The sequence below is a fragment of the Paroedura picta genome, chromosome 6 (assembly GCF_049243985.1).
Source record: "Paroedura picta isolate Pp20150507F chromosome 6, Ppicta_v3.0, whole genome shotgun sequence".
Lineage (NCBI taxonomy): Eukaryota > Metazoa > Chordata > Lepidosauria > Squamata > Gekkonidae > Paroedura > Paroedura picta.
Window position 1 is genome coordinate 36,340,442 of NC_135374.1, and position 19,731 is coordinate 36,360,172.

At 41.9% G+C, this 19,731-nt stretch overlaps 1 protein-coding gene across 7 annotated transcripts in view; it reads left to right on the forward strand.

The window, feature by feature from the left end:
* The window catches only part of LOC143839726 (uncharacterized), a 32,640-nt gene that overhangs the window by 2,984 nt on the left and 9,925 nt on the right, over positions 1-19,731 (forward strand). For 2 of the 7 annotated variants that reach the window (XR_013231832.1, XR_013231833.1), the window contains exons 2-5: positions 1,039-1,293; positions 12,672-12,785; positions 15,338-16,841; positions 19,534-19,702. Coding sequence is in view for 1 of the 7 variants with exons in the window: in XM_077342139.1 (XP_077198254.1) it covers positions 15,507-15,572; positions 16,681-16,841; positions 19,534-19,581 (275 nt within the window). In the remaining 6 variants the exon portion in view is untranslated. The remainder of the gene's footprint in view (positions 1-1,038; positions 1,294-12,671; positions 12,786-15,337; positions 16,842-19,533; positions 19,703-19,731) is intronic. The other 5 variants (XR_013231836.1, XR_013231837.1, XR_013231834.1 and 2 more) reach the window with 4 other exon arrangements.

Below are 19,731 nucleotides of genomic sequence, written 5' to 3' on the forward strand. Positions count from 1 at the left end.
TTCTTGTGTGATTTGGAGATCTCTATGTACCATCAGGAGGTTGGCAATCCTAACAAGACCTGAAAGTATATTTTCCTAAGTCTGGAAATGGCTACCAGAGAAAGGGGAAACCTGGGAAGAAAGGAATCCTTGTGCAGACTGTGCATAGTCTTTGCACTAGAACCTGGTATAATAGTTCCTGGCTGAAGATGCCAGCCTCCAAGTGGGACCTGGAGATCTCCTGGAATTACAGCTCATCTCCAGACTACAGAGATTTCTCTGAAGAAAATGACTGTTTTAGAGGGTAGCCTTTGTGGCATTGGACACAGTCTTCTCCTGCCTTGAATATCTGAATCCCTTTGCTTACAACAGCCTTCCTCCAGCTATTTTCTGGCAGGGCTCCGAGAGAAATTCTGAGGAAAACAGGATGATTCAATTGGTAATGTGGGGTACAGTAGATTCAGCTCTTCCTTCCCATTCCTTTTCCTTTGTGTATGAATTCAATAAGGCCACCACAGACGAGACAGATGTTCAGAAAGCCATTCTGTCCTCCTGACTCCTCCCCATGTTAGTTAAAACATTAAATATTTTTTAAATCCCCCCCCCCCCCAACTGGAGTTACTAGTAACCCTGGTTGAGAATAATTGCGTTAAGGTTACATGACTCTGCCACATGGTTGGGAGAAAGGTCTGCAGAAGAAAAATCAATCCCCTCCCCACACACACACACTTGTACTAGCATGATTCTGACTGACTTGCCAGAACTTTATCTGGGGAGGGGAGGATTTCAGGCTGTCCTTCCTGCGCCGTTTTCCCCTAATGCCACATGTCACAATGTTCTGGAGAACATTCAGGTGCCAGTATACAGGAACATCTAGGGAGCAGTGAAAACTGTCTTTGCAAACCATTCACATAAGGCTCAGAACTATCAAACCTGTGGGTAACAAAAGTAAAGCCTTGAAGCATGTTAATGATTGTGAGTTTGAATCTGTACATTTTGTTACTATTTCTCTTGAGTGCATCAATGGAAACACTTGATTCCCACATTTCATTGTGACAGGATTCCTACCTGACAACGTAAACAAGCAGCAAGTGAAAATGGCCTTTAGAAAGAACATCGTCCCTTCAGTGCTTCACAGAAATGAAACTTTGCTTTAAACATAAGTTTCGTACATGGATGGCAATACAGAGAAGAGCATCTAAATATGAACACTGTCGGTGTTCATGCCAAAATGTGTTCATTTCCTGTGTGCACACCCTAGGGTGAAAAAAAGGTTTTCAGTGCTTTGATGAAACTCTCATTTACTGCTTAGAGGTAACTATTTCCAACCTTCAGCTTGTTTCCGGGGGCGGAGGGGACAACTTGTTCTGTCTTGGATGACTCAAAACTGTTTTGGACTGCATAAAGTGTTTGATTTAGGGAATATTCCTGTGTTATTCTTTAGGATGTATTTTTCACTGTGTTGTGTGCTATAATCCAAGTATATCTAGTATACCAGTGGGTTCTAGCTATTAGGCCACTCAGAGACAGGACATCATAGAAATTCATCCCCTCCTCTTTGTTCTGCCACACTACAACATGAATCTTTAAAAAAAAGTAAATCTGGACACCAAAAAAATGTGCCTAAAAGAATTTCTGATGAAGGGAGATTTAGCTCTAGAAAGCTCATACACTGAAAATCTTGTTGGCCTTTAGGGTATTATCGGCCCTGAATTTAGTTTTACCTAAAATGTTTGTTGCAGCTTCATGAGGTTATCAAGAGTATGTGTGTCACACTAGCATCCAGGAGTCTCAGGGTCAAATCCCCACTCTGCCATGGAAACTTGATAGGCCAGCTTGGTCAGTCACATACCCTGAGGGCTCTTAAAAAGAAGAATGATGTAAGCCACTTTGGATCCCCAATGGGAAGAAATTATTATTATTATTTATTATTATTGTATTTATACCCCGCCTCCCGCCGAAGGCTCGAGGCGGCTTACATAACCGCATCCCCTAAAAACCATAAAATAACAATAAGTTCCAATAAATTTACAATAGTTGGTAACCAATTGGTCACAGTGGCAACAATGATGGCTTAGTCTTACTCATTTAGTCTCCGCATCCTCAACTACGGGAGGGGGGGTGACACTCTCTACCGCCAGTTTGTGAGGGGGGGCTGATCTTCTTACCACCCAGCCTCAACTGTAAGCCTGGCGGAAGAGCTCCGTCTTACAGGCCCTGCGGAATGCTGGTAATTCCCGCAGGGCCCTCAGCTCTTCTGGGAGCTCATTCCACCAGGTTGGGGCCCTGGTCGAGGCCAGGCGGGCTTCCTTGGGGCCGGGAACGACCAAAAGGTTAGCCCCCGCAGAGCGTAAAGCCCTGCGGGGGATATAGGGCGAGAGGCAGTCCCTCATATATGCTGGGCCTAAACCACGGATGGCCTTGAAGGTAAAAACCAAAACCTTGAACCTGATCCGGAAGGCAACCGGTAATTAGAGCATCTGCCTCAGAACTGCCTCAGAAAGGTGTGATATAAATGAAGCAAATATAAGATGTGAATTATACATTTGTGGTACATGTATATCCTGTGAGTAAGCCTAATTTTCAAACCATATTGAGAGTTGTACAGGATATCCAAATACTGAAGAGAATTTTTTTTCCTGTTATCTATGACTTGTTATCTAAGAACAACCCACTCCTTGTGGGGATATACAGAAATAAAAAATTTTAGCTGATGCAGATTTGGTGTAATTTTAACTTTGTAAATGTTTTAGGCGTTTAAGTTATTATGTGTTTAAATGAGGGAACCAGTCGGAGCAGGTAAATACTGGGTGGTGCAGTCGGAATATCAAGCATAGCACCAAATATAAAAATGCTCACAGGAGATGCTCAGTGAGGAAAGAAAGAAGGTAATAGGGAAAGCAGAATGTATTGCCTCTATTTCTATGATTCTGCGCGGGAAAGCCATCTGGGGAAGCTGGCAGCCTTGAGCAACCTATGCAGCTCATACCTCTTAAGACCTACATAAACAAGGAGCATTGGGTTTCTGGGAAAGGTACCAACCATGGCTAAGCAGGGATGTGAAGCAAATACAGGTAAAAATCAAAGAGATCCAGAAAAGAGTCCCCAGGAAACAATCACACAAGGAGTGGGTGGTTGAAATTCAGGGTATGCAGCAGGGCCAGGGCCTTAAGATCAAGTTGTGAGTACAAGCCTTTATGAGTCTGTAAAATCTTGCAAGAGGAGATATTTGGGGATGGGGTGGGATTTCCAAATATTTGGGGATGGGGTGGGATTTCCAAATTTCCAATCTCCACTGTTCTTTGCACCCCACCCCCAGGCTGATGTCATTTAGCATTCCAGTGTGAACATTCAAATGTTAAGCAGCCTTGAAGAGGTAGCACAAAATCACCAGCTTTCGAGCATACACTGTCCCCCTCCCAAGTCTCTTGTGCTGTGCAGGGTCTTCTCCCTTGAACTGGAGTAACAATGATGATATAGCACATGATAGGCTTTCCCTAACCCTAGAACTGGGGCATCCTGTTTTTAAATTAGTTTGCACAGACCAACATAATATCAGATACCAAATAGTTAATATATTTAACATGGAAGAGGAAGGTAGTTTTGTGGAAGAACATGTGAAGGAATGGGGGTGTGCCTGCCCTTCTCTGTCCACTGTGGCCCATGTGCCCAAATATGCAATCATACAGGCAAGCATTCCATGGTAAGTGCACATACCTGTGTGCATGTGCACATGTATATTTAAATTTATATGTATTACACAAAGCACACATAAATGATGAAAGTGATGTGGCAGGGAAAATAAGTCTCTTTGCACCTCTCTACTTGCCTATATTAGTACACTCATGCATGTACAAACACTGGTGGAAGGGATGCTTCGACTGGAATGAACCTCTCCCTTTGTCTTCACCTTTCATTGTCATACACAAACATGAAGCAATTAACAATGGTTGGATCATGTTCTGTCTTAGATGACATCTGTATCTTGAGGGCAAAGGTTTTTTCCCCCTTGTGCTGAACAAAATATGCTGTTAAGAGCAGTTTGGTTACATCCAGGCCATAAAGCACAGGTTCCTTAAGAGCAACTCCCTTTTAATTTATCGCATCGCATTATAAAAATGTGTCAACTTAATTTCGAAACAGGCTTGCCCCAAGGGAGTAATTTTAAATTCATTGCTCTGTTGTTTGTTTGAAGACTTCCATCTGCTGTAGGCTTTAACCAAGTGGTAGCCTAGCATTCTAATGCCTTTCCGGCTCCTGTTCAGATCGGCCATGCAGCACCACAGAAACATCCATCCGTTGTAATTTTAAAATGTCTCAAACTCTGCTACATTTATTTGATTTTAACGGTCACCTTTTCTTTCATGTTACTGAACTGAAATCCGTTCCCTAAATTAAATATGTAATGTTAAAATTGTGCCATAATGAAATGCTTAAGTTTGATGTCTATAAAAAAAGAGTTATTCAAATTTTTACAAGTTTTATCATTTTGATTTTTAGCATATATTTTATTACATTAGATCCCCTGTTTTTTCCCCCACCATAGAACTTGAAACAGCTTACATGAGACTGCCAAGGTGATGTCCCATTAAGAAACTAATCCTCATGCAATGTTGCTCAATTGTGTGTTCTGTCAAGCACTAAACAAAATGAACAACAATTGATAGTTTGTCTAATAACAGCATAGTGGTTTTTAGACAAATTATCAAACAAATGACAGCTAACTTAATAGTTAACATCCACAGGGAATGAAATGTGTTACCTGAAAGTACTGCTGGTTCAGTTGATTGCAACACTGCATTTTATCTGAAATTAGAATTATACTACATTTCTTCACATTTGGTGATTTTGTGGTCTGTATAATTTGCCTTTTGACAACCTCTAGCAGTGAATGTACGTTCTATATTAATGACTTTTCATATTGGGTGGGATGCTCCTGTTTGTAATTTGATGATTTCTGTTCTACAGGGTAAAGATTTACATTGATTAAGGGGACAGTAACATGCTGTGGACTGTACTTTGTTTTTTTTTGTTTTGTTTTTTAAATACTTATGATTGCCTTAGGAATATAAAACAGACAGTAAATGAAATCTCTGGTCAGGGGACGGAAGATAACTCTACACAGCAAAATGTTCCACTTCATGCTTGAGAGGAGCTGAATGGAGCACAGAATCGTAGAATCATAGAGTTGGAAGGGACCATACAGGACATCTAGTCCAACCCCCTGCTCAACGCAGGATCAGCCCAAAGCTTCCTAAAGCATCCAAGAAAAGTGTGTATCCAACCTTTGAAGAATGCCAGTGAGGGGGAGCTCACCACCTCCTTAGGCATCTTTTCCACTGTTGAACATAATGGCAGCATCTCAGTTAATTACTCTCCACATTTAAGGATACATCTCCAATTGTAACATATTTATTTCCTTCATTATGTGTTCCCCCAGAATTAAACCAAAACAAATGGTAACCATATAAACTAAGTTTGTTATTCTTGGAGGGGGGGCAGCCCTTGAATCTCTTAAATATCTCCATTATGCTAATTTACTGCTCACCCTCTACCCATAATATGTGTGGACTGGCAATCTCCATATCATTGAATAGGAAGAAATGTGCAAGTGCATGAAAGTTGGTGTTAAGGGTATTATTGGTCTCAAGCTTTGTTTTATTTACTAAGTGATCTTGTTGATCATTTGTCTAGACCTTAGCCATTTGTTTAGCCATTTGTTGAGAGCCAGTTTGGTGTAGTGGTTAGGAGTGCGGACTTCTAATCTGGCATGCCGGGTTCGATTCTGCACTCCCCCACGTGCAGCCAGCTGGGTGACCTTGGGCTCGCCACGGCACTGATAAAACTGTTCTGACCGGGCAGTGATATCAGGGCTCTCTCAGCCTCACCCACCCCACAGGGTGTCTGTTGTGGGGAGAGGAATGGGAAGGCAACTGTAAGCCGCTTTGAGCCTCCTTCGGGTAGGGAAAAGTGGCATATAAGAACTCTTCTTCTTCTTCATTATATATTCCATCTTTCTCTCCAATGGAGACCTAAAGTATTACCATATAAACAGCTGAGACAGTGACTGGTCCAAAGTAATCTAGTTAACTTTCATGGCAGAATAGAGATTCTAACCTGTGTCTTTTAGTTCCTAGTGTAACACCACTACATCACAAATTGCCAAATGTATCAGCAATGGTATAGGGCTTATGGGATTTTTTAAGATTAATTTTAAATGTTTACCAACTGCTGAATCTACAAATATGTTTTTAAAAAAATAGTATCAGCAAGGCATTCAGTAATCCATTGTACTCTAGTAGCTAAACTGTTGAGCTTTAATGGGGAAGTCTCTACTCATGAGTAGAAATTAAAATAATATTAGATGGCTTGGGTGAATGGTTTGTCCAGTGAGACCAAACTATCTCAAAGCATCTGTGATTATTAAGATCACAAAGCATCTATTGCATTCAAGAATGAATCAAATATTCGCAAATTAGGCAGCTGAACGAATGGGATTTGTAATGTTGCCATCAAAGAACATTTAATTCAGTGGATATTTTGTAAATTGATTTAAGTGGAATGTGATGACTTTAAAACCATATGTATTGGAGGCCAAGAGCCAAGATATGGATTTTGTTTTCATTAATGTAGTTCTTTGCCTTTCCCCCCCATCTTTAGTGCAGGTCACAATATTTATTTATAGCCGACAGAGCAGGTCCCTAGCTTTGTAAGCAACAGTATAAAAGTTGGATTTCTTCTTTATTTTTATATGACTACATTTTACTGGCTTTTACTATTATACCTCCAAGCATTTCTCTACACCCAGTCATGTCACTCCCAGTTTAAGAGTCTTAACAGTATACTTATTCCTCACAGCATCAAATAACCTGTCAGGCCAAGGCCACTGTTTTCTTTGGTTCTGGTATAGAGGTTAAGTCTTCCATGAAATTAGTTCTTTGTATCAGAGCTAAAAATAAGCTGATTGTGCTGGGAGGTTTGTCCAGTCAACCTCTAAATACCTGTTCTGTATGTATGGCATTTCCTTAAAACAAACATTTCTTGGCTCTGGTTTCTGCACATGGGCATCTACAGGGACACAATTGATGCAGATGTGGGAGAAAGTCCCCCTTGGGGGCTTTTTGCACGGCTTCAAAATCGCACAATGGTTGCCAATTGGAAACGCTATTGATTTGCCATAACGCACGACGTCGTAGACAATCTGCCACACACCTGAAACCAATCTTCCAAAAGCGCTTCCTTGTAGCCCTTTCAGGGGAATCCCAAAAAGTGGATTCACCCTCCGGAAAGCGCTACACTCTTGCAACCAATCTGCAACACTAGCGAAAAAGACCTGTGCGTTAACATTGTTGCGGTTTCTTCAAAGTCCCTCCTCCTGAGCCTGTCCTCCAAACTTCCGGCAAAGCGATCGCCATTTTTTTTTCTCCGAGCGAGCGGGGATAAACGCACCAGCGAGCCTCTTTCTGTTTAGAGGCTTCCCTGGCTTCAGTCCTTCACCTTTAGTCACTAAGCACAAACCACATAAAAGCCCGTTTGCTGAAATAAAGTCCCTTTATTTTTTACACATTAATTGTAAAATCGGGCCCATGAGAGGGGGGGGGATTTTTTTTTATCACTCGAGGCAGCGTGGCAACGATCATACGATCAAACGACAGCTCACATTAGGCAACTGGATGGGTCTCTCCATTGTAACGAATCTACACAGATTCGTTACAATGGGTGTGTTTTTTTTTTTTTTAAACCTTTCTTAAAGGGAAAGGGGCTGTTTGGGAGCATGCTAACGGCTGCCCATTGGCTGCTTGACGGCCAGGGGCGGGACAAGCTTGGCAATAGCGCTTCCTTTTCTGCCGAGACCGGAAGCTGTGGGAAACGCTACAAAACGCAACTGGATTCCACTACAAAGGCAGGTATGCATAACAACGAATTCCACTATTTTAAATGGCGATTTTTCATTCAGTGACCAATTTGCAACAAAGATCCCGGTGCGTAAAGCCCCCAAGTGTCAAGAGTGTCAAGCACAGTACTGCCAAAGTTAAGACATTTTTAAAATCCATTTGTTTCAGTGCAGATAGTCTCCCCTTTCCTGTTTAAATTATTTCAATTTCAGCACTTTTGGAACCCGCAGGTCATCTAATTACCTTTACCTGTATGTATGTATGTATGTATGTATGTATGTATGTATGTATGTATGTATGTATGTATATTTAGTAGTGATTAATCATTCTAAGTGTATTAGCTCCGATAGACTTAAAACCAAGTAACTTGCTTAGAAGAGCACAATGCAGTTTCTTGAATTCTGAAGAAAATAACAAGCATATCCTCACAAATTGGTAATCTTTTAATATTTTCTCATAGTTAATTTGTTCTTTTTTCTGTCAAGTCACAGCTGAATTACGGCAAACTCAAAGGGTTTTTATTGGAAGAGATGTGCTATTCTCTGCATAGTGACCCTAGAATTTCTTGATGGCCTCCCATCCATGTGCAATCCTGAGCATATCCTGCTTAGCTTCTGAGATCTGAGGCTTTGATTAAAAATTTATAAAACTTGTGTGGATCTTTGGTTTGTCTAAGTTGACTCAGATTTTCAAGAAAACTCTCTTATAGAATGTTGAGTGAGTCAGTGCCATCCATCTTTCATGCAGCTGTTGTGATGGGAAGAACTGTTTGGATATCCCCATATTAATGTCTGTGTGCTGCCCTAGCTGGGCACACACAGGGTTAGTGCAAGGGCAAGCACGGTTACCGAGTCAAGCAAGTTCAAAGCACGTACCAGAGAGTAGTCAAAAGTCCAGTCTGGGTCTTATCAGGAATTGTTAGCTGACGAAGTCCAAAGGAGAACCAAAAGAGTTGTCGTTTATCTTTACCAAGGTCAAGCTGGGAATCAGTCAAACAGAGTTTTGCCGAAGCGTCGGGAGCAGGAAACCAGTCAAGGCAACAGGTGGACATGTGCACAAGATTGCAGCCACACTGGGAAGCACTTCTGCTGTGCTTAAGAACAAGCTGAGCTGTCACACCAAGTGGCTGCACCTTGTACTCAGCCTTCCTCCGTTGAATGAGCCCCACCTGAGCCCAACCTAGCCTGTTGCTGTAGTCTAAGCCAAGCACTTTGCCTGCATGTTACAAACATTGTCCTCCTGCATTCCCTCCTGCGCTCTGGAGATGAGTCTGGGCTGTTCACGGGTGTTGCTGCAGGCTGAGGTAATGCTGGTGCAGAGGGCATGGTGCTTGTCTGGCTGGGACCTGGTTGTGGCTCCCTATCGGGACTTGCCTCTCTAAGACCGTTTATGCACTGGAGGTTTCATGCTGGGCTGCAGGCTGGAGTTTTAGTCATGGCAGGTTGCCCCACCTCTTCCTGCACCCACATGGGGGAGCATTTGGCCCGGTGAACCTCATCTGCCCCCAATTTGTGTTCTTGCATGGAAGCTGGGGCAGTGAAGTTCCCAGTGCATAAACGGTCTAAGCAGCACCCTGCTGCTTTGCTCCAGCTCCTCCACTTCTTCCTCTGAGGGAGCTGGCAGAATGAGCTCAGGCAGTGGTGCAGAGGCACCCTCTGGAGACAGGGCCATGACAGTCTGAGAATACCATTGCCATGATTTTTATGATGAACTATTTTCATAAGGAAGACTAAGATAGAACTTCCTGTATATAAAGAAGAAAAACATCATTTGACAGGCACAAAACCAGAAAATTTTGGTGACCATGAGCTCCCGTACATGAGCCATGGAATTGCACAGGCTAAAACATTTCACACTTTTTTATGACATGGCATTCCATCAGAGTGCCATTATTCTATCAGTATTCCCATACAGTATTCTATCTTGACACTTACAAACTGAAAATGTGCTCAGCTTCAGAGAATTTCCTGTTTTATGTGCTTTCAAACCAAACTATGGACCCCGGGACATGGCTAAAGGTTCACAGCTAGAATTACAATCAACTTGGCAGAAAATTGTTGCAGTTTTGGGAGCATTCTGTTTTACTGCACATTCACTGGTTAGCTACTGCTTAAAAAAAACACCCCATCCTAATTCTTTGCTAAGAAATGAGGCACAGTAGCCTCAGCTTTGTTCCATAAAGGAGTAACACCTTTAGGATTGAAATATGTATTGTGGTTTATATTTATATAGACTACAAGCAAAGCTTGACAGGTTCCAAGTTGCCACGTTACTAGGAATGTTCTTAGAGCCAGCGTGCTGTAGTGGTTAAGAGTGACAGACACATGGGACTATGGACTCTAATCTCAAGAGCCAGGTTTGGTTCCTTGCTACTCAGCCTGAAGCCTGCTGGGTGTCCTCGGGTCAGTCACAATTTTCTCAGCCTCCCAATGTGCCTATTTTGGGGAGAGGAAGGGAAAGTGAGGGCCTTTTCGCACAGGGATCTTTGTTGCAAATTGTTTGCGGAATGAAAAATCGCCATTTAAAATAGTGGAATTCGTCGTTATGCATACCTGCCTTTGTAGTGGAATCAGTTGCGTTTTTTAGCGTTTCCCACAGGCTTCCGGTCTCGGCAGAAATCGCTAGAAAGGAAGCGCTATTGCCAAGCTCGTCCCGCCCCTGGCCGTCAAGCAGCCAATGGGCAGCCGTTAGCATGCTCCCAAACAGCCCCTTTCCCTTTAAGAAAGGTTTTTTAAAAAAAAAAACGACCCATAGCAACGAATCTAGGTAGATTCGTTGCTACGGAGAGACCCATCCAGCTGCCTAATGTGAGCTGTCGTTTGATTGTATGATCGTTTGCACGCTGCCTCGAGTGATAAAAAAAAAATCCCCCCCCCTCTCACGGGCCCGATTTTCGGCTGAATTTATTTGTAAAAAATAAAGGGACTTTATTTCAGCAAACGGGCTTTTCAGTGGTTTGTGCTTAGTGACTAAAGGTGAAGGACTGAAGCCAGGGAAGCCTCTAAACAGAAAGAGGCTCGCCGGTGCGTTTATCCCCGCTCGCTCGGAGAAAAAAAAATGGCGATCGCTTCGCCGGAAGTTTGGAGGAGAGAGCCAGGGGGAGGGACTTTGAAGAACCAGCAACAATGGTAACGCACAGGTCTTTAGCGCTACTGTTGCAGATTGGTTGCAGGAGTGTATCGCTATCCGGAGGGTGAATCCACTTTTCTGGATTCCCCTGAAAGCGCCACAACGAAGCGCTTTTTGCTGATTGGTTTCAGGATTGTTGCAGATTGTCTACGACGTCGTGGGTTATGGCAAATTAGTAGCGTTTCCAAATAGCAACCATTCTGCTACTTTGAAGCCGTGCGAAATGGCCCTGATTGTAAGCCACTCTGAGACTCCTTAGGCTTATATTTTCAGCAATTCTCAGAGGAAGTACAAAATGTTTTTCCAAGTTTTTCTACTGGTAAAGAGGGGAGGAAAGGGTCTGATTTGACCAGAAAAAAGGCTGTGCTTGGAATCATGAGACTTGCATGGGCAAAAGCTGTATGCAAAGTGTACTATAATAAAGAGAGAAATTAGCCAAGATTTTTTTTGGGGGGGGGAGGGGGGCAAGAGGGAGAAACAAGCTGGGTCCAACACAAAACATTTTGTTGTGTGACATAAAATAAATGCACATGAAATTCTTTGTTTGTTTCTATGTAAACATTATACTATTCCACTTCTTAACCAGTTGCTTTCTATAATGGCCACAATATCCAATTGAATGGAGCTTTTGAAAGCAGTCATGTTAATATGAGAAATTGCAGAGAAGGTAGGCTAGAGTTAGAGGTTAGTTTTTTTCCCCTGAAGATGACAGCCAGGGTAACCAATTTATTTATTTATATACTACAATTTTACTGAAGTTTCCCCCCCCCCTTTAAGTGTGAAAATGTTTAGGATTAGGTTTTGTGGTAGTAATAACTAGAAAATTTGGTTACCCTGAAGGCTGAAGAATGAGTCTGGCTCTTAAATCTTTGGGCTTGCTCCTAGACTCAAAGATGATTTGCCAAGGTTGTGGCTAAAGATCCTCATCACTTGTGTGAAATCTCTCTTTAGTTGACATATCTATATCTCATATATATTGATGTAGATAGATATGATGGAAAGAATTCCACAAATTGGATGCCACCACTGAGAAAACCCTGTGTCTTCTTGCTGGCTGCCACAGGTCAGAAGCTGGAGACCTCTTGTGTAGATGAAAGTGGTTTTAACTTGAAGCATTTGGTGCTTACAAACAGCATCCTGTTGCTTGCCATTTTGTTTATTCTTAGCTATGAGTGCCCTATAACATGCTATTTCAATTCCCCTTTATGGTCTCATCTTATGCTTTACATGCTTTCCTCTGCCCCTGTTATTGATTATTCTTTCTCTTTTTCTCCATATGACCCTTTAAGTGCTCCTGAGAAATTCTATTCACATTGCTTCAGGGCTTAGTTCCCTTTGAATGAGAGTAATGGAGAGTTACAGTGTCTTTTTACTTGTTTTATGTTCAAGTATATAAGCAGACCCTCCTAGGAGCAAGTAGACTCATAAAAATAGGTCCCCAGGGAGCATATTGTACAGTTAACTCCTGTTGGAAAGGCTCAGTTCTGTGAATCTTATACACATGTCTGTAGAGGATGTGTTTCTGCTGCCCCTAGGAAGTGCTAGAAAACTTCAGTTGTACAGTATTATATAGCCATTATGTTGACTGGAATGTGTAGTAGTGACCATATCACTCCTGTCTTGCCTTAACTACACTGACTCTCAATATTATTTTTGGACACAATTAAGGGTGCTGGCCTTGACCTTCAAAGCTCTGTATGGTTGGGACCAAGATATCTGAAAAAATTCTCACTCCCTGCCCAGCCACTACAGGCAACTGCAGAGGCTCTGCTTCTGAAATAGGTGAGTAGCAACTTGGGAGATGGCCTTCTTGATCACAACACCAAAGTTCTGGAACTCTCTCCCCAGAGATATTTATCTGTTCCCTCTTGTTACCACTTTCTGCCAGTGGAGGAAGAGTTTTGTGTTTTGTTTGACATTCTTTGGTCCCCCCTCTAGGAGATAATCAATCTCTCACAACAAGAGAATTCCCTGAGGGGCTGAAGGAGATGGTGTTATGGCCATTACTGAAAAAAACTGTCATATAGTTTGATGTAGTGGTTAAGAGCAGCAGCTTCTAATATGATGAACCAGGTTTGATTCCCCACTCCTCCACATGCAGCCAGCTGGGTGACCCTGGCCTTGTCACAGAGCAGTAAATCAGGGCTCTCCCAGCTCCACCTACCTCACAGGGTGCCTGTTGTGGGGAGAGGAGGGCAATTGTAAGCCACTTTGAGACTCCAGGGAGTGAAAAGCGGAGCATAAAACTCTTTTTCTTTATATGTAAATGAAATATTCCCCTTTATCACAGCGCAATCTACTTTAAGGAAGACCCAAAAAGCCAGAGGATAAAATTAGCTGTCAGTCAAAACTTTCCAACAAAAAACAATGCATCTGTCATGCCAACTGTATTTATGAGTCAACGAGAAATTTCCAAGTGTTGTGTTTATTAGAACAATATAATATTCCTGGGGTTCTATGCAGGTCCCCAGGCACATTTACTAATACTGCAGAATGACATTATGTACTATGAATAATCAATACAGGGAAACTTCACAGTTCTTGAAATGTCTTTCCCTATGAACTGCAGCAGGAAGGTTTAGAGGACAATAAAGTATAAAGTTGTTCCTCAGTGTACCCCACCCCCATTTTATTTCCAAAGAAACAAGGGTGGTAAATACTGGTTTAAAAATACGAAGAAATATACTTGGACCATAAGATCTACGTTTTGTTTTCTTGTAACTCTTCATACATATCACTCCAGTGGAATTCTTTTGTAGAAGGAAAATGTTGCCTTCTGCCTAGTACATAGGGCTGGACATTTTGGCTCCTGAACCAAGTAAGACTACACTTTTAAAATGCTAAGCAATGCTGTAGAAACAGTAAGGGTTTATAAAGGGTTAATTCATCACAGAAACAGAGAGCCTTGAGTGCCAAGTTGTTTTGAGCAATCTGATTGGTCAGTCAGATCTCTGCCTTGACTGAAGAGAGTCTGATTGCAACCTTCGCTGAGTGCTGGTTAACACCGACAGAGAACTGGGGCAAAGTTGGCAACGAAGTTTGGAAAAGTAGACAGATTCCCGGCCAAGGGAAGGGGATAGAACTTCTAGAGAGACAGAAGAAAATACCCTGCTGAATCAAACGGCGATAGCTCTGAAGTGTACAGAGATCCCTAGTCTGGTGTGATTAGAAACTGCCTTTAGAGACCTTAGGAGTCAGTTTAAAAACTCAAGTGTACTAATGGGGAGTGTACCAGCCTTCTAGAAACCAAGAGATGGAGAATACTCAAAGAAAATGAATGGAAGTGTTTAGGGAAAACACTGGGACAAAAAGCCTTTCAATATAAAGATTTAAGTCACTGTGAATAGCTTATGAGCTAGCTCTATGCTTGTACTGGTTTTACTTCAAAAATGTCACCCCCTGATTACACCTGATCTTTCCACTCTATGTTATTTTTCACTTTTGAATTATGTGCTATTTAAGCTAAAGTGGGCTCCTGAACCTTCCCTCAGGTTTGTAAGCTGAGTCAACAGGCTCTTGGCTGAGCCAACAGCCAAAAATATCATGCTGTGGCAGGGCGGGACAGCCAGACATTTTCAGCAAAGAAGAAAACACAATACTAGGGCAGCTCAGTCACAGATGGCAAATAGAAACAGAAGGGAACTCTGTTTGGGAGGGAAGTGAATAGGGCCATCATAGGCCCCTTCTTTTTTTGACAATCTTTTTAAAAGGGCACAGAATCATAGAATCATAGAGCTGGAAGGGGCCATACAGGCCATCTAGTCCAACCCCCTGCTCAACGCAGGATTAGCCCTAAGCATCCTAAAGCATCCAAGAAAAGTGTGTATCCAACCTTTGCTTGAAGACTACCAGTGAGGGGGAGCTCACCACCTCCTTAGGCAGCCTATTCCACTGCTGAACTACTCTGACTGTGAAAAACTTTTTCCTGATATCTAGCCTATATCGTTGTACTTGAAGTTTAAACCCATTACTGCGTGTCCTCTCCTCTGCAGCCAGCAGAAACAGCATCCTGCCCTCCTCCAAGTGACAACCTTTCAAATACTTAAAGAGGGCTATCATGTCCCCTCTCAATCTCCTTTTCTCCAGGCTGAACATTCCCAAGTCCCTCAACCTATCTTCATAGGGCTTGGTCCCTTGTCCCCAGATCATCTTCGTCGCTCTCCTCCGTACCCTTTCAATTTTATCTACAGGAAGAGCCTATTGGAAGGTTTTTTTTCCAGTTTTTTTTTTAACACTCCTTGGCTATGCCTTGAATTGTCTTACTTATTCTTGATTTTTTTTTTTGCCTTATTCTCCCTGAGTCCTGTTTGTTCCTTTTTTTTTTTCCTGCCTAGATTCTGGACAGTACCTGAAATTTGCTATTCCCAAACCAGCTATCTTGGCCATCTCGCACTGCCTTGAAGTTACAGAAAGTCATGCCTGAAATGCACATTATCTGGCAAGTTTTTTCTTTTATATGGTCTATACAAGAAGCAGCAGTTGGTGCCAGGATGCTACGTAGTTATGCTTCACCAGCTACAAAGTATAGCCAAATTTCAACTCAATAAAGAGGAACTTCACAGACCAAAAGTAAGTTGTGTCTGTTCCACTTCCTCTGATAAAAAGATGTTTCCTTTCTTGCATTGCCTCACCTGCAGTGTTTGGGGAATTGTGGGAGAAAAATGTAGTCCACTACACACTTACCAGAATACAGCTTCTCTCTCCCTCCTCTTTATTGCTTCAGTGGCACAGACTCTTCATATAATGTTTCAGCTTGGCAGGCTTTGTGCCATTAAGTTAACTTACTCAGTACTGAGTGTTCTATGGAAAAAGGCATAGTCAAAAGTCAGAAAGTGCCATATGAGTGATAATCACAAAATTAAATTATAATCCCTACCTGTGACCGATTCTGCATGAGGAATTTGCCCCTAGACAGCCTCTCGTTGCCTGCAGGTTATTGCTGTTTCCACAGGACGTTGGCTGGTGTGAGTTTTTCCCAGATTTGCTTTAAGATGAGGGGAATCGCAAAATCACGATCTGCCACTACTTGCCATGTTGCAGTCCAGGAAGCAAACAGGGGCAAACCTGTGTGGAGGGAGAAATGTGTGACAGCATTTTGCCTGCCCTTGCACCCACCTTCCTCTCTCCACTTGGTGCAGTCCACATTGCTGAGGGATCGCAAAACTACATGCCCTCCATAAAAATAAAATGTTCTCCTGATTGTGCTCGGTAATTTTGTGATCGGGCAGCCAAAACACATTCCTGTGTGTGTTTCTGGCGGTGGGATATGAATGGGGAAATGCAGGGGTTGTGTGATGAAGCTGCCCGCTCCCTATTCGTTTGGCGTCCAAGCTGTGTGTTTTTTTAATGTTACGGTGAACACACAATCAGGGTTCAGTTACCATGGCCAGCCTATCAAAAATGTATCCAAAAATAAAGAGAGACTATTATGAGAATCCCAAAAAAGATCTAAGGAGGAATGTTTCATTGTTGTGGTGTGACCCTGCAGCAACACAGAAATGTTAGTTTATTTTTAAAAAATGTTTTGGTGTTGTGGCATTTCCCCATAGCAATGCAGAAGTGCACTTAAAAAATTAATTTCAGGGCTCAGGGGGAAGGAAGTTTGAGTCAATTTGGTTATTTTCTAGTTCCTTATCAGTAACCTATTAGTTACAATTTGAGCTTCCTTGCTAGCCAGGTAAAGATCACTGTGTCACATGTTATTCTCCCCTTAATCGGTGCATCATTTTTCCAAGCAAGCCAGGCTTTGGATGTGGGAAGAGGTTATGTTTGGATATTGCCTGTTTGCCATGATGGAAGAGAAGGAGAGTTGGATCCTGAAGGATGGCAGGAAGAGAGGTACAGAAGCAGGAACTGGATTAAGTAATAGAAAGGGGAGGAAATGGGCATCAAAGCATGCAGTAGCTGAGGGAGAAAGTGGTGACAAGCAGAGGGAAAGGGGGAACAAGCAAAAGAGGGAGTAAGACAATATATGAGATGACAAAAGGGGAAGGTAGAATTTCGCCTACTCCATAACATCTTATAAGGCTTCACTGGTTTTTGTTTATTTTCTTAAAAAAGGAAAAAAGTGGTCCTTTGATACATTTCATTATGCAATTGTTCAATCCCTTTAAATTCCTCTATCCTAAAAGGTTCTATTCCTGCTCCATTACCCTGCCTTTTTCTCTTGTTTTAAAAAAATAACATTTTAAAATATCGCTCGACAAAATCAAGGATGTTGCAATCTTAGACATAATTTTATATCACATAACTAGTCATGAAAATACCCTGAATGTGATTTTGTTTCCATGGTTGTTCACCATTCTGATTTCACTGTAACTTTTGAGTAAAAGGATCAGTGTGTAAACACATGGAATACATCTGAGTTGTATGTACTATGCAAAAGTAGTGTTTTTACACAGTGATCCTGTTTTTATGTAAAATGTCATTAATCCTTACACAACAGCCTTGTAAAGTAGGCCAGTGGTACTGTAAATGAGAGAGAAAAACTGGGAGAATAGTGTTTTATGTAAGACTTTCTATTGAGTCTGTAGCTGAATTGCAATTAGAAAGAGGACTTCTCCACCTCTGCAGTATAACAAGAAGAAGAGCTGTTTTTTTGTACTCTGCTTTTTACTACCGGAAGGAGTATCAAATGGCTTACAATCACCTTCCCTTCCCCTCTCCAAAATAAACACCCTGGGAAGTAGGTGGGGCTGAGAAAGCTCCAACAAAATTGCTTTGTGAGAACAGCTGTTAACCAGTACATCACTACATGAAGAGGAACAGTGGGATAGAGATGTGACATATAGGGTATTTTTTCTTCTTGCAGTCTTTTATGTTTTAGGCATAACCCTCTTTTCCCTAAGTACTGATAAACATCTTCCAAATAATAACTTCAGTTTCCTTCAAGATGGACAGTACTCAGTGACTGAATACGTACTGAGCTGCCCATTTTTTGCATTGTAAGAGAGCATATTCTCTTGTTGCAGAGACCTGCACAGTGCTAAGAAAGGAACTTATCTGATCTGGATGACTAATAATTTAAATGTCCAACAGGGTGGAGGACTCTTAGTTCTAACAGTGGATCACAGTGACTCATTTTTAAAATTACTTTTTATTTGTTCTGTATTTCTTTGAAAGCCCTTTTTTCTGTTCAAAGCTCCACTAATAACAGTAAGTTTGTGGAAACATGATCCCCCCACAAGTCCCCACCAGTGGCTAGGTGAGGGATCTGGCAACCCTGAAATGAAAGCAAGACCTCAACTAAAAATGACAGAGTATCTTTTCTGTTTTATTAGAAGATTGTACAGTACCTTAATGGTTTTTTTTGTTTTTTTTAATTTATACTCTACACTGTCGGCTCATGGAGAGGAGTGAGGGCACAAAAGAAAGAGAAAGATAAGGGTTTGATAGGACTCCTTGCCCCCACCCAACCGTAGCAGCGGCGCAGCCTTTCCCCCAGCCCCCTTGGCTGTGGCGCGGCCTTCCCACCAGGCCCAGAAGCACATGCAGGGCCTTTTTGAGGCCCCGGGTGTGCATCTGGGCCCGGGGGGAAGGCTTCCCTCTGTAATCACGCTGTCACACCTGGCTGGAACTCTGTCCTGGTGAGGGCTCAATTGGAAGGCACTTTGCGCCTTCCAATTGGGCCCTCACCTGGACTGGGCCCACCCACTCTCCGCCCACTCAGCCCTTAACCAGTTATTTATACCACTCTCTGAGCGGTTTAAAGATTAGCATTAGACCAGTATTTAGTGGTATTAAAATAAGAAACCAAAAACATCTTAATAAAACAAAAATAAAATGATCTTAAAATCTAATGTAAATGAGACCTTACAAAATATCAATTCAGAGCTCAAAGGAATGTTAAAACATAAGATCATGTGGAGTGGAGGAGCTCATTAAAACAGCACAGTTTTTTTTAAAAAAGGCTTTATAAACAGGTAGCCTTTATTGAGACCTGAAAACTCAGTGTTTCACACCCATGGTGAGATGACAAAGAAGGCCCTATCTCTAGTAGCCATTCACCTTGAAATGGTTTGAGCACATGTAATGTTGCCTTTGACAATGGTGAATAGGCCACATTGAGATCAATATGGTTAAGAAGATATGAAAAATATCATCATAACATATAAATCCAAGCATAAAATAGATAAATATTGGCATTTTGCATGCTGAATTTTTATGTATTTGTGTCTGCAGCAGCTAGCTGTCATGCACAGAACAAAAAAGTAGACACTTTCTACAGACTTGCAAACTGAAGCAGATCTGACATATGGGGGAGGCCAGGGAAATATGTAAAGAGCAGAGCTACTTCTCAGAAATGACATGCATCTGCCATCTAAATATTATGCCTTTAAGGTGTTTCCTGAATGATGCAAATATGAATGTTCATTTGGGAACATCTGAAATATTGCTTTAATCATCTCCTTTATCATAATACTTTGAGGAAAGCACATCAGATTAAAATGGGAGGGGAGAATCACAAATGAGATTTGGAGGAGTAGAATTGCTAACAAGCCTGAAGAAAAATCTCTTTCCCTTGTAATAGGGGCGTAATATGTGGAAATATACAGCCGAAGCTTTTCATGGCATTGAGGTAAATAACTGCACCTGGTAAATAACATCCCAATTAAACCTCTGCTAAAGGAACGGGACTTTTTGCCTCCAGATTGCTGGCAACTCTATTCAAATAACTGAATGGTCCTAATGAACAACTGGTATGACTGCTTTTAAGATTGTATAGTTT